The following is a 14,791-nucleotide window of genomic DNA, read 5'->3' on the forward strand; positions in this document are numbered from 1 at the left end:
CAATAACAAAAAATTATTCAATTGTGAAGAAAAAGATCAGTCCAATATTAGTAAACCTGGTTAACTCTATTCTTACTTTCCATTATATCCCTTTCAATATACAGATAACACAATGCTTCAACTGGAAAATTGTGAGTTGTACTCTCTGCACATTTCCTGAATGCAAATGTATTACTGGCTCAGATGCTGGAACGTGCGAATATACTACTATTGCACTCAGATATTCAAGACAGTTTGCTGCCTCTCTTGTGATCCCAGTAGAATAATTTCCACGAAGTTGTATTTAACAGCTCTAAATCATTGACAGATAACTCTGTCCATAATGGGAAATATGCACTCTGTTGTACGTTAATGCGCATGTGGCAAAATTAATAGTAAATCACTCTCTGAGAAGTTACCAGTAACTTTATGGTACCTTCTATTTTCTAGTTTTGAAGATTACTGTTATTCTCACCATTCCCTGTGGTTTGTTTTTCAGGAATTTTATAAAATGTTTATCCAATTATTTTCTGGGGAAGCAGTCAAGTTTCAGAATTGCAGATCAGCTGATGTCTCACAAGAACAGAATAATCAAAACTAGCATTTACAACTATGTAGATAAAGCACTAGAAAATATAGGATAAATACAAATCCTGCACTTACCAGCTGTAAGGATCACATACCCTCATGAGAGCTTTTCATTTTCATACTTTATGATTCTAACAATAGAATAGGAAATATCTTGCCTGTTGTAAACTCCAATTAGCTAAGTATTATATTTTACTACAATAATTACAATGCAGCTACTTTCTATTCCTAAATCTTCTACACATTTTTGTTAAGAATATCTTTAATCTGTAAATGAACTATGACAAAATGTAAGTATCACAAACAATTAGAAAAATACTTTTATTAGATATCATTTTAAATTGTAACTATAGTTCAGACAAAAATAATTTATTAAACTTATTGGCCCTTCACAACCTTCTAATATTATACTAGTGAAAAACTGTTCTCTCTGACAATCATTATTTGCGCTCTGTATTAAAGGAACAGTCAAAAGCAAGACAATCATTTAGATTTAAAACATACGGGTTACACACGTTCATTTCCAATTATATGAAAACTTAAGATTTATAAAACACTGGATGTGCTGTAAAGAATAGCTCCTTTGACTACAATTCTGCTAAGTCATAACTGAAAAGAAAATTGACATCTTTTTCGTATAACTACAAAAAGATTCCTATTTACAAATCCTCTCCAGCATGAAAGGAAAATTTGTTCAAACCAAGTGATCTACCTGTAACTCATGGAAAAAAAAAAGAATATTTACCCGTAGAAATGTAGGGAATCCTTGGCCATAGTATCCAACAGCAAAGTAATCTGGTTTAGGTCTTATCACTTTCACGATGTTTTCATAGAACTGTGCTTGCTTTTTCTGTAAAATAAACAGCAACAACACTTTACTTGAAAGTTTCCTTCTAGATTTCCCCTGAAGATGAGAATCCAGTGTAAGAGTTTTTCTGTTCAAAACATTCTCTATAAAGTGTTTTTGTCTTTATTCATCTTTTGACCAGTCATCTACTGATATCTGAAAATGCCATACTATTTATCCTACATATTCTTTTCGGTTAGAGTGAACTTTTGTGGTAATGGATACAGAATATGGACAGAATAAATGCATACTTCCCCAAAGGAATTTTCCAAAGCACTTGAATTCTGACTTGCAACAACCCTGTTGTCCTACTCTCTGGAAATTTCTTGAGTAGACATGACCAAAGGTACGAAATTCCATATTGGATTCGGTGATATAGATTAAAGGCTTCAAAGTTGAATCCTGTAAGCACTTGCTGATGAAGCTAGCTGGTCTCATGGTACTGGCTCACCTCCTTTTTTCCAGCTGCTAAATTGCATTAAAATATGCTAACAGTATATAAATATGTTCCTAGCATTACTCTTCATGTGAACAATTGCTGTAGCTGCAACTGGAATGTTATGCAATTGTGAATGGGAGTGAAGGTGGTCAACGGGACTCTATTTTAAGATGCCATCCATAAAATTGAAAATTCGTGAACCCCATGACATAGACAAATGTGCCAGGGACTAGTAGGCCTCTCCACTGATCTGTAGTTGAACTCAGATCCTTATTTCTTTTAAAATCAGCGTTAAGCTCAAATGATAAGAATGAGCTGTGAGGTAAGAGAACAGAATTTATAACTTTACAATATGTGCTCATTAACATAATTTCAGTCTACAAGATTTTGAATGTGGATGTAGTGTGATTTTGTGGTAGCTTTATTACTGCAACCATATGGCAGAGAGCAATTGCCATAAGACATCAACTTACCAAATACATCTCAGTTCATCTTTGGAAAAGTGAATTTTGCAACTGGCTGTAAAAATATCATTTTGCTAATGTCTTAAAGTCCAATGTTTAACATTTGAACAACTGCTTCTATATAAAAAGTATTCAGAAGTGCTGCAGCATCCATCTTTAAAAAGGCTCCCAGGAGATGAACATGGTAGGGATGCTACTTTCATTGTCTTATCTCTTCCTTAATTAAACATTAGGAATCTAAACCTCAGGACTGCCGTGCTGTGCTTGGTGCACAACCAAACTATGCTCTGTGGGGGGCAGGTGGGCAAAAGTGGCTGTATGTTACCTTTATTCCTCTGTGAACCCTGCCATAAATTAGAGCTGCCTAAGGCGAATAAGCTCATGGAACTGGACTGGGAGCTGGGGATTCTTGAAGTACAGTAGGCATGCCCTCTTCTCTGAGGGCAGCAAGCTTGTGGGGCTGGGTATGCTGCCTCAATGCCACTGGAGGGATCCTTAGCTGCCCACTTAGGCAACCTGTATCTTTCTATATATATCTATCTAAGGTACTTCTGTGGTCCCCATTACCTTAGTATTTGAGCATCTCATAACCTTTTAATGTACATTTATCCTCACACCGCTGTGAGGAAGGAAGTGCTTTATCCCCATTGTAGAGAGGGGAAACTGAGGCAGAGAGAGGCTAAGTGACCTGCCCAAGATTACAAAGTAAGTCTGTGGTGGAGCAAAGACTTGAACCCAGGACTCCCAAGTCATAGGGTAGTGTTCTAACCTGTGGACCATCCATCCCTTAAGTCTGCTTAGCGCCACCAAAGCATCACAGAACAAACGTAACAGGGCGGAGAATTAGCCCGAGAGTTTTCACAGATGGTCAGCTACCACTAAAATCAATTTTAGATACCGTGAGATACACAATTGGATTGGTATAAACAAGAGAGACCAGCTAAATCTAAACCTGCCTTGCCAAGAAGAGGGCAAAGAGACATTAGCTACAAGAATTGGAGAGCAGAAATATGCAGCCTATCAGAGTCTATGTTATGGGTATTGTTGTACTGAATGAGATCTAGCATGCCTCCTACTGAAGTGGATTTTTCCAAGTCTCTCTTTGAAATCTAGAGAGACAGCAGACAACTTGCAGCTGATTCACTGATTCAAATGATTTTGTAATTTCTAAAAAGTTTGTATTTGACCTTTAAACTGGAGATGAAAATCTTATGTAATAACTTTTCCGGTTAAAGTTATATGCATGTTTCCCTTGATGAATAATTTTTATCTATGAATACTTATAAATACTAAGCTATTATTTAAAAATTATTCTCTCGTTTCATCTGTATGATCCAATTTAAAGATGGACAATAATTAGCCATCCAAAGGATGACAGAATCTATATACAGCATCATAGGCTGGGACAGACCTCGAGAGTTCATCTAGTCCACCCCCCTGAACTGACGTAGGACCAAGTATGTCTGCACCATCCCTGACAATCTAACCCAGGGATCGGCAACCTTTGGCACCTGGCCAAAGGGGCTTACCCAGGGGGCTTACCCTGGCAGGCCGCATGCCAATGGTTACCGATCTAACCTATTCTTAAAAACCTTCAATGATGGGGATTTCACTACCTCCCTTGGAAGCCTATTCCAGTGCTTAACTATCCTTACAGTTAGACAGTTTTTCCTAATATCTAACATGAATTTCCTTAGTTCCTTGCAGATTAAGCCCATTATTTCTTGTTTTACTTTTGGTTGATATGGAGAACAATAGATCACTGTGCTTTTTAGAAGACTGTTATCATGTCCCCCATAGTCTTCTTTTCTCGAGACTAAACATGATCATTTTTTTTAATTGAGGCCCCACCAGTGCCTAGTAAAACAGAACTACCACCTCTCATGTCTTAGAATGAGACTCCTGCCAATACAACCCAGAATATTAGGCTTTTTCACAACTGAATCAAATTGTTGTATCATATTCAATCTGTGATCCACTATAACCCCAGATCTTTTCTGTAGTACTATTGCTTAGCCAGTGCATTTGATTTTTCCTTTCTAAGCAGAGTACTTTGCACTTGTCTTTAATCAAAAAGATGGAATTCAATAAAGACAAGCACAAAGTACTATGCTTAGAAAGGAAAAAAAATCAAAGATATTAATATTATTAAAAACAGGTTTAAATAGATGTGTTTTGCTTATGCCACACTTGAACAGGCATGAGCCACCAGTGACATTTCAGAATTTTTAATACAAATCCAGGTTGTCTCCAGACTGCAGTTGGCTCACACTCACAAGTTGTTAAGTGAGCGTCACCCGGTTGGCGAGACATTGATTGGAGAAAGAAATGAGTCTTATTCAAATATACCCAAACTGAACAAAGCTTATCCATTAAATAACAGTGACTAGCTCAGTGAGGAATATTTGTCAAGAAAGAAAAAAAGAAAAGCACAAAAATACAAGTAACATGGAAAAGAAGTAAAGATTCAGGGACGGTGCTTAGAGAGTGACCTTATCCACTGAAGAATTATCATTCAGACTTATGAAAAATGGTCTCTTCTCTAAGTAAACAAGATCAGCCTATAACCAGATTCCTTCCATACAAAAGGGCAGAACTATTTCTCAAGGAAAGAAGCAAGGAGCTCTTTCCAAAGTTGCATCTGCAGAAGCAGAGGTATCTATTATTTGTATTACAATATCATCGGGGCTGAGACTAGGGCCCGCTATTCTATACAAAAACACAGTGAAAGAAAGTCCTTGTTTACATTTGAAAGAAAACAAAGAAAAGGAAAACAACAGCACAGAAAGGTGAAATGACTTGCCCAAGGTCAAGGCCAGTCACATAGTAGGTCAATGGCATTTCTGGGAATACGACTCCTGAATGCCAGTCTACTGCTTTACCTGCTAGACCATTCTACACCCTACATATAGTAAAAGTATGTGGTGTGGAGTACAAGGCAGCTTTGCAGAACTTTTATAGGGGAGCACGTCCTGCCTTAGCCCAATTGGTGATGTTGCCTTTCTGGAGTGGATTTCATCCCCTACTGGATTGCTTCTGAGCTTTATGAGCACCCAAGTGGATCACATTCTGATCCACTTAGATACAAATTCTTATGGACTTTATGCCCTTTCTTTCAACAAACTCTCACAAACTCACAATGTTGTGTGTGGCTTATGAAGAACTTCATACCCCTTTTAACATCTAGAGGTATTGCCACACCTCTCAGTTTTGATCGAGAGAAAAGGACACAGGGAAAGAAGTACAATCTCCCAATTCTGACAGAAATCAGCTAAGTGCTCATGGAGGAAAATCCTTATGAAAAGCCAAGTAGGGAGGTGTGTTATGCCACAGCTGCCACTAGAAAAAAGTGACTTAAGATAATTTCTTTGAGATTCTGTACTAGGAAAGAAAAAGTGAAACTGGATTTTAAGAGGACTTAATTACTGTCAGACTCCCTCCTATTGGAGCATTAACCTCTCTTATACTACTCATGGCTCAGTGTTTAGCAAAGGACAGGCTCCTGACAAAGAAGACAAGGATCCCAGGCAGGAAGAACTTTTTTTTCTGTGGTAAGCTGAAGTGATCTATGCTGGGGAGTTCCTAGTTGTTTAAGGGAAGACTAAATGACTGGATGAAGGGAGCTCATTCCCTTTCTGTTTAGTAAGAAGACTTACCTTGCTTGTGAGATACGCCATTCTTAGAGCAATGAAGTTTTCTCTGCCCAGAAGAGTAGTAGGATTGACTCAGAGAGAAACCTAGGATTTCTGGTTGATGTCTCACTGTGATGCCCTGAATAGGTTAATATGGATCAGAAGGGGCCAATTAACTTTACATGCTGTACCTGGAGGGAAAACAGGGCTTGATAAGGCCTAATTGCAGATGAAGCTCAGCTGGGGGAGGAGCTAGGATAGGTGTAAAAGACCAGGAACTGAGAGCAGGAAGAGTTTGATGAGTATTGCTGAGAGTTAAGTAAACAAAATTATATGGATTGCCACAGGCTTCTTCATGCTATCAGGGTCAAAAATGGATAAAGGAGATATGTAAAAAAGAAAAATTGAGGACACTAAAATTTTTAGGTGTGGGAAATCAAATTACAGCTGAACAGTTACTACCTCATTGGTGAACTTGGAATTGTATGAAAAAAACTAAGGGAAGAGGAGAAAAAAACACATTAAGACAAATGAAATTTCTGAATTTATTTATGAAAAGTGGGTCCAGCTTTGCCAAGACTACATAGACAGATCAAAAGCTAACAGTACAGGTTGAATGGAAACAGCCTTCTGTGTTCCTAGTCTTGAAATCCAGAAATCAAAGCAGCTATTGAATTATGTGACTGTTCTGATGGCTGAACTAATGCGGGCAGTGTTGGTACGAACCTGCATAAAAGATGTGTGACTGGCTGCAGCTGTAATTTTATCTGATTCCTTGTATGGCATTATGACAATCAAAACAGAGACTTCAGAAAGCAGAAATTACATAATAAGTGAAATAACATTCCTAACTACAGATATAATGCAAGCAGGTATCTGCCTGACAATAGCATGGAATCTGGCACAGATCCGAATACCTGGAAATGAGATGACAAAGAAGCAAATCAAGCTCTAAAAAGTGAGGAGGTCGGTATTAAGATACCCTTAAGTAGAAAAGAATTTAAAAGTGTGGTCACAAAACAGCTTACAAAGAAATGGCAAGAACTAAGGAAACAAAAGGACAAAGGTTTTACGATGTATGTTCACAAATCAAAGAAAATACTATACTCCACAATTATGATAAAGTAAAGTAGTCTTTTTTAGAATGTTATTTAGGGCTCTTATTGTGCCCTAAATGATAAGTTAAACTTATTAAAAAGACAAAGATGCGCTGGGTAATGTGCTAAACCAAAGAAACTGTTTATCATGTTTTATGGCATTGTGGGCAATATTCTATGGAAAGAAAATTTCATCTGCTTAAAAATCAAAGATTTTTCCCTAAAGGCCAGTAAAAATGTCAGGGAAATGGAATAGAGCAAAAAAAAAAAAGTCTTGTTATGTTTCCTTAAGGATACTAGATTGAGTCAAATAATTGTTTTATAAGAACCCAAAACATGGCTAAAAATGAATGAAGAACATGGCAGTCATAGCCCTGCCTGATCAGGCTGCTGAGCCAAAAAACAAAGACAAAAGAAAAGACTGAAAAGAGGAGGTCTGCAGTCACTCCCCAGGGGGAAAGGGAGTTGGCTAGGTACAAGGAGAAGATCCAAGTGGAAAGTAAGTCCTGGGATCTTGCTTTGGACTAGGGAATTTGAGAAGAGGCCAAGAGTGGTAAAGTAACCACAGAGACTGTAGGTAAACCCAGAGATAGGCCAGAAGGTAGAGAGGTGGGATTAGGAAGGAGTCCAGGGAAACAGCAATAGGGACTGAGACTGAGCAGACCTAGGTTGCTGGTCATAGGGTCTCTGCTCTGGAATCCAGAGTAGCTGGTGGACCCAGGTTCCCCTAATAGCCAGAGGGGAAGTGGCACAGGACCTGGATAATTGGAACAGGCGGCCACTTGAAAACAGTCTTCCAGTGAGAGGGGACTGTATAGTGATCTGATCCAAGGGTCAAGTCGTAAAGATGGAGTACCCCAAGTCCCAAAGAGAGAGGAACCACAGAGCAAGCACCAACAGAATGGGGTGCCAGACAGGGCGAGAGCTAATTCTCAGACCTAGCCACAAGGAGGGACTCCTGCAGTGAGTGGAACCCCTTCACATTCACATAGACAACTGCTGCTCAACTGTCAGACTAGACTAGAACTGGTTTGCTGCTAGAACCTGTTCCACATATCATAAATGTAAGTAGCAGTAGAAGTGTCCTTCATATAGCTCTTGAGTCTAGAACTTTTCAATAGAGCTTTATCACTTGATATGATGGTGGAGCCATCCTACCATCTCCACATGCATCTTCTAATCAGACAGACTCACAAGTGTAGTTAGAACAGTTAAATGGACATCAGACATACAAGTTCTCTTAACCAGTGTTGAGTTGTGGGATCACCATATGAGAGAAAATCATCTGTGGAATGGTTAAAAAAAGTTATATATGCAAGGGACTACATATCACTTGGACCATGCTTGATTCTTTGCTGGATGTGATGCACAGAAGGAACATCAACTCAGAAGCAGGCCAAGGATATAATCTCAAGGCAAGCAACAAAGCCAAGAAACTGCATTCCCCAGGAAGAGAGTGTAACATCTGGAGAGATGATTTTACATTGATCAGTCTCTTTATGGATATGAACTATTCCTGAAGTCTATACATAAATGGATTCCCTGACGGATGAGATTCCAAGAAGGAATCCCCGAGTTTTTGTTGGGATTCACAATGAGATCAAGAATTCAGAGCATGGCTACAGTCTGGAACACTTAATTTATCTCCCGCAGTTATTGCCGCAGACCAGCCAGTTTTCAGGAGAGGAAATTATTTTGATCCTCTGTTTCTGTAATTACAAAGAAGATTTTTTTAAAAATGGGATTGATGAGAAGCTGAATTGGAAAGTGCATATTCACAATTCAGGTTTCCTGAAGCAGAATTTAGGTACTGTTGGTGCTAAGGAGAAATCAACATATACCTCTAGAACAATAGTGATTCACAACTTTTTGTAATGGATCAGTGTCTGCCTTCTCCTCCCCAGTATCTTTTCAAGTCATGCCTTAGTGTGCCCAGTAATAATTAAAATGCCTGGCATACTTAGTCAATTTTGAAAGTAAAAAAACACTTTAAGTGACTTTCTGAAGGCTAAATAGTAGGTCAGTGACAGAGATGAAAAAAATTCAATTTCCTGGTTTCCAGTCCCATATTCTGTTCAGTACACCTCATTACTACTAACAAGCTCCAAGCGCCACAGTTATTGGTAAAGTTATTATACAGATGCCCTTTGAAATAACTGTCTTTACATACAGTTTACAATTTTTAAAATAATTTTATCAAAGTCTGAGTTCTCTCTATCTTTAATTGCTCCAGGAATGATAAGGAATTTTCGTGTACACATCTTGCTAAGATACATCCATCTATTTTTTTAAAAACCCCAAATTTCCTTCTGCGCACAAGCAAACTGTAATCAGAATATCTTCGTTCCAACATAAAAAACCAAACATTTTCCACTTAAGTCACTTCCAAAGATGGTTAATTAATCTGCCAGCCTACATCTGCCCCAAGCGGCCAAGTAAATCATTCTTCCCCCACTGGGCTAGTATAAACAAGGTAAGAGGCATTTTCAATATTATTTAAAAAACTTAAAAAGTGAAATTCCACAGAAACTGGTTGATAATGTCGATGTTAATTTAAACTGAATGTAAAAGAAACCTACCAGCAGTTCACTGAGTTGTTCATAATCAAACATTTCATTTTCATACTGTTCTGCCAGTTCTTTGCCCAAGGCAATGGCCTCTTCCCACATCTGTTTAAAAAAAAATGCAACTGAATTATATACCTTAGTCAAATAATGAAATTGGATTAAAATAAATTTAAACAAAACATAGCAAAATACTTTCCGATATGCCTGAAAAGCACTATGCATAAAATGTGACAAAATAAATATTTGTGGCAGCTTCTTTCATGAGCCCATCTTTTTATATACTGAAGATTAAATAAAAATAAACACTCTTCCTACCAGCCAGGCCAGGTACCCAATGTGCGACCAACCCTTACAGTCTACTTGGAAATCCTAAAACTCAGGGTTTCTGATAGATTCTGGTAACTGTTTATAATCTACAAATCCATATTAGATAAAGCAGGCTACACTTGAGAGATACTTCTTTTGCTTCGTGAAAACATCCATTATATTTCTATTGTCTCTTTTTTGTCTCCTTCAAGCATGAGATTCAAGAGTCATATGAATTGACACAAAATAATTTAGCAATAACTAGCAATATCCTTCATCTACTCAAAATACAGAGAATCTTAAAGAGGAATAGCAAGAACGTTTTTAAATGTGTATTTTTCATTTTTACTAACGTACATGCAAAGAATCATGTTTAAATTCCCATACCAAGAACTCCAAGAATCAAGCCTTACTATCTGTCTTTACGCCTGAAACTTGGCTGGCAACTCACTTAATAAAATATGAGCATCAGAATGAGTTAGAAGCCAATTTGTTCTATATTACCCTTTATCTTAAATTTTAAATCATAGTTACACCCCTCGCCGAGACACCTAATTTCCTTCTCGACACAGTGCCACTCCCCTCCTTGCCATGCTGAAAGACACATGGCTACTGCTTCAAACAGCAAGCGAAGGGGTAAGCACTTGCTTCCCCGTCACTCCCCAAAGACATCTGCCTTGCAAGGAAAGAATGTGAGATGCGGCAACACAAGCTTCCTGAGCTGGCTGCTCAGAAGGCGTAAGAAGAAAGAGCACTCCTGGGGATATCCGCATGCAGTGAAACCGATTCACAGACCTCTCCTACATGGACACCTGCTCACCTCGAGACTCAACTCTAATAGTGAAAAGAAAAGGAGTACTTGTGGCACCTTAGAGACTAACCAATTAGTCTCTAAGGTGCCACAAGTACTCCTTTTCCTTTTGCGAATACAGACTAACACGGCTGTTACTCTGAACTCTTAATAGTGCTAACTGAATCTTGCCAGCCCTTCCCCCTTCTCGCAGAACCTTTCTGAGGGAGAGATCTGCCTCTTTTCTTCCCCACATGAGAGCAGCAGTGGAAAGGGCTGAGGGACAGGAGAAAAGCTGGTGAAATGTATTCATCCAACAAGCTTCATCTAGAGGAGAAGCAGGTGGTTCTGAGGGGAAGTGGGAGGTTTCAGTGGGCTATGGATTTCACGGAACAAAGCCAACAGGCAAGTCTAACTGAACAGTTTTGCAAAACACATTCAAAAGTGAGCCAAGCCACCCAAAAGTCACGAGATTGGCTTAAAAATGATGAGATTTTAAAAAATAATAAATGTTAAGTACATTTTGTTTGCCTTCTGGTTTGCCAGGGTACACTTAGGTCACATTTTCAAGCTTTTCTCCACAATCATAAGCGCTCAAAATTATTATTATTTTTTTTTTCCCAGATAAAAGCTGAGGTACTCAGGTAATCACGGTATCCCGGGACCTGGGGCTTTAAGAACAGCACCAAAATGTTACAGGACTTACAATAAAATCATGAGAATTGGCAAAACTGAGTTTTTCTACCTATTATCCCAGAGGCTTTTTAGGCCAAAACGAGAGACCCGTGACCTAGTGATATGAGCACCAGGCTGGGAGTCAGTGGGCTCAGGCAGCCCATACAATTCTATCAGACAAAATTATTTGACAAACACTCTCTGCATGCATGTGTCCATCCAAATCCATTCCTTCTCTTCCCACAAATCAAATCTATTCCTTCTCACCTCCTGGCATCCATCCATCAATCCTTCCGTCTCTCTCCTTAGCCTCCATTCTTGGTCTTCTCCCCTCACCACAAAAAACAATTCCTTTGCTCCCTACCCACCTCCCCCCAAAAACAAACCCATCCTGTCTTCTCTCTACCATGCTCCTTTATTTGTGTGGGGCATGGCAATTTGGAGTAGGCAGGCGGGCTGCATGATAAACAAGACTGCTTCCAAGCTGGTATGGTGGTGAGCCAGGCAGCTGGAAGGCAAATGGATGCCCCCTAGGTCTCGTCCTTGTACAAAGCCCTGGAGTAAGTACCTCTCACCCCCTGTTTGTCATCCACCCAACCACATTTCAGAACCCTGAAGAGAAGCCTGCGCAGCTTAGTGGCTGCTGGAGCTTGGAACAGAGGGCAGCAATCAACAGCCCATAGCCTGGAAGAAGAGCCACCCTAGCAGCTGGGGCAGGGATGGCCAACCTGAGCCTGAGAAGGACCCAGAATTTACCGATGTACATTGCCAAAGAGCCACAGTAATACGTCAGCAGCCCCCCATCAACCTCCCCCCTCCAGCACTTCCCCCTCCCTCCCATGCCCCCCGCCTGCCGTGATCATCTGTTTTGCATGCACAGGAGGCTCTGAGGAGTAGGGAGGAGGATGGAGTGCACAGCACATTTGGGGGAAGGGGCGGAGCGGGGGCAGGGCCTGGGGCAGAGCAGGGGGTTGAGCAGTGAGCACTCCCCGGCACACTGGAAAGTTGGCATCTGTAGCTCCAGCCCCAGAGTCAGCACCTATGAGCCGCATATTAACCTCTGATGAGCCACATGTTGGCCACCCCTGAGCTGGGGGGAGGGGAGAGGGAAGAAAGGAAAGAGGGAGCCAGAAGCTGGAGAGAGAAGTTGCTGTCTGTTGTGGGGGAAGGGAAATAGTATGTCTACACTCCAAAGGGAAGCCATTGCTGACTGCAGGTAAGTAGGTTGGGGACTAGTTGCAGGCGGAAAGGATACAGTGAGCCTGGAGTCCCAGAGAGAAGCTGCTGTCAGATTTGCAGAGGTGGAATGGATGAAAGAATAACCCAGAATCCTCCAAAACTGCCGCTGGATGGGCGGGGGGGGGGGGGGGGCGGTGGGGATCTGAAGCCTTGAAAAGCAGTTGCTGTTGCTGGTTTGTGTGGGATAGGGAACAAGGGGTCTAGAGCCCCAAAGACAGGCTCTGGACAGCTAGAAAGCAGCAGGGCCTGAGTTGTGCTGGAATGTCCTGGAACGTCATTCTGGCACTTTTTTGGAGAGTTGAAATGATGTTCTGGCACTGTTTGGGGGAGCCAAAAGGCTGTTCCAGTACTTCTGGTTCTATCACTTATAAGAGAGTTCCAGCATTTCTTTTTTCAGGACTCTAGCACTATTATGTAAAACAGACTGTCACCAATCTAACGTCTGCTGCCAGCTGCCTAGTCTGGGATTAATGGGAGCCAGAAATTCATGAGGTCTAAAATTTGGTACATTCAGTTCTCTTTGTAATTTTAGAAGAAATCACTTAACCCCTTTGCCAAAGTTTCTGTCTCTGCAAAATGGGGATCACAACATATTCACCTACTGCACAGGGATGGAATGAATATTAGTTAATGTTTTTAAAGTGCTTTGAAGATGGAAAGTGCAATATAAATCCATGCTGTGCCCACACCTCGAATATTGTGTCCAGTTCCAGTCGCCCCATCTCAAAGTGGATACAGTGGAACTGGAAAAGGTTCAGACAAGGGTAAAAAAAGTGATCAAGGGAATAGAATGGCTTCCATATGAGGAGAGACTAAAAGATTAGGGCTGTTCAGTTTAGAAAAGAGACAACTAAGGGCAGTGATGAGCTGCCAAAATCTTAACAACTGGTTCCCTCCTCACCCCACGAGGGGGTCGTAGCCCCCTCCTCCCCAGATCCCTGCCCCATCCACCCCCCTCCCCTGACTGCCCTCGGAACTGGGCAGGAGGGTCTCGTGGGCCACCGTAGTGGGTGCCCACTCCGCCCCGCCCCTAAGAGCCAGAGGGACCTGCCGGTGGTGCTTTCCTGGGGCGGCTTCCCAGGAAGCATCCGGCAGGTCCCTCTGGCTCCGAGGGGTGGGGTAGCGAAGCTAGGGGGGGAGCAGGGAGAGCGGCCACTCCCCCCACTGATCACATCAAAAGTGGCGCCTTAGGCGCTGACTCTGTGAGTGCTCCGGGGCTGGAGCACCCACGGGGAAAATTGGGTGGGAGCAGAGCCCCCACCGGCAGCTCCGCGCCCGGCCCCAGCTCACCTCCTCTCCACCTCCGCCCCTGAACACTCCACCCCGCTCTGCTTTTCCAGCCCCCACTCCCGCTTCCTGTGAATCAGCTGTCCACGCGGGAAGCCTGGGAGGGCTGAGAAGCAAGCGGTGGCTTCATGCTCAGGCCCAGGGAGGTGGAGGTGAGCTGGGGCGGGGAGCAGTTCCCCTGTGCTCCCCCACCCACCCCCGGGTTACCTGCTGCAGCACAGGCGGCCCTCCTCGCGCCCTCCTCCCCCGCCCCAGCTACCCTCTGCTAAGCCTCCTTGGGCCTGAGCGCGAAGCCGCCGCTTGCTTCTCAGCCCCCCCTCACAGCTTCCCGTGCGAACAGCTGATTCATGGGAAGCCGGGGGGCGGAGAAGCAGAGCGAGGCGGAGCGTAACTCAGGGGCGGAGGCAGAGCGGAGGTGAACTAGGGATGGGGACAGGGAGGGGAGCTGCCCGTGGGTGCTCTGCACTCACCCAATTTTTCCCCGTGGGTGCTCCAGCCCTAGAGCAACCATGGAGTTGGTGTCGAAGGTACCACTTTTGGCCGGTTGTTAAATTTAGAGCCTTTTTAGAACCGGTTATCCCTCGTGGGACAACCGGTTCTAAAAGGGCCTCTAAAGTTAACAACCGGTTCCAGCGAACCAGTGCGAACCGGCTCCAGCTCACCACTGACTCAGGGGAAAATGACAGAGCTCTATAGAATCATAAATGGTGTAGAAAAAGTGACTAGAGAAGCGTTATTGGCACATCACATAATACAAAAACCAAGGGTCACCCAATGAAATTAATAGGTATCAGATTTAATACAAACAAGAGGAAATACTTTTTCACACAATGCACAATTAACCCGTGGAACTCATTGCCATGGGCTGTTGTGATGGCCAA

General features: G+C 42.1%; 1 protein-coding gene across 2 annotated transcripts in view; it reads right to left on the reverse strand.

Annotated features, from left to right (window-relative positions):
* DOCK1 (dedicator of cytokinesis 1) overlaps positions 1 to 14,791 on the reverse strand; it is a 563,486-nt gene that overhangs the window by 68,440 nt on the left and 480,255 nt on the right. For both annotated transcript variants that reach the window (XM_048857028.2, XM_048857026.2), the window contains exons 39-40: positions 9,626 to 9,715; positions 1,313 to 1,417 (exon numbers count right to left, since the gene is read on the reverse strand). In XM_048857028.2, coding sequence (XP_048712985.1) covers positions 1,313 to 1,417; positions 9,626 to 9,715 — 195 coding nt within the window. The remainder of the gene's footprint in view (positions 1 to 1,312; positions 1,418 to 9,625; positions 9,716 to 14,791) is intronic.

Source organism: Caretta caretta, chromosome 7 (assembly GCF_965140235.1).
Source record: "Caretta caretta isolate rCarCar2 chromosome 7, rCarCar1.hap1, whole genome shotgun sequence".
Taxonomy (NCBI): Eukaryota; Metazoa; Chordata; order Testudines; family Cheloniidae; genus Caretta; species Caretta caretta.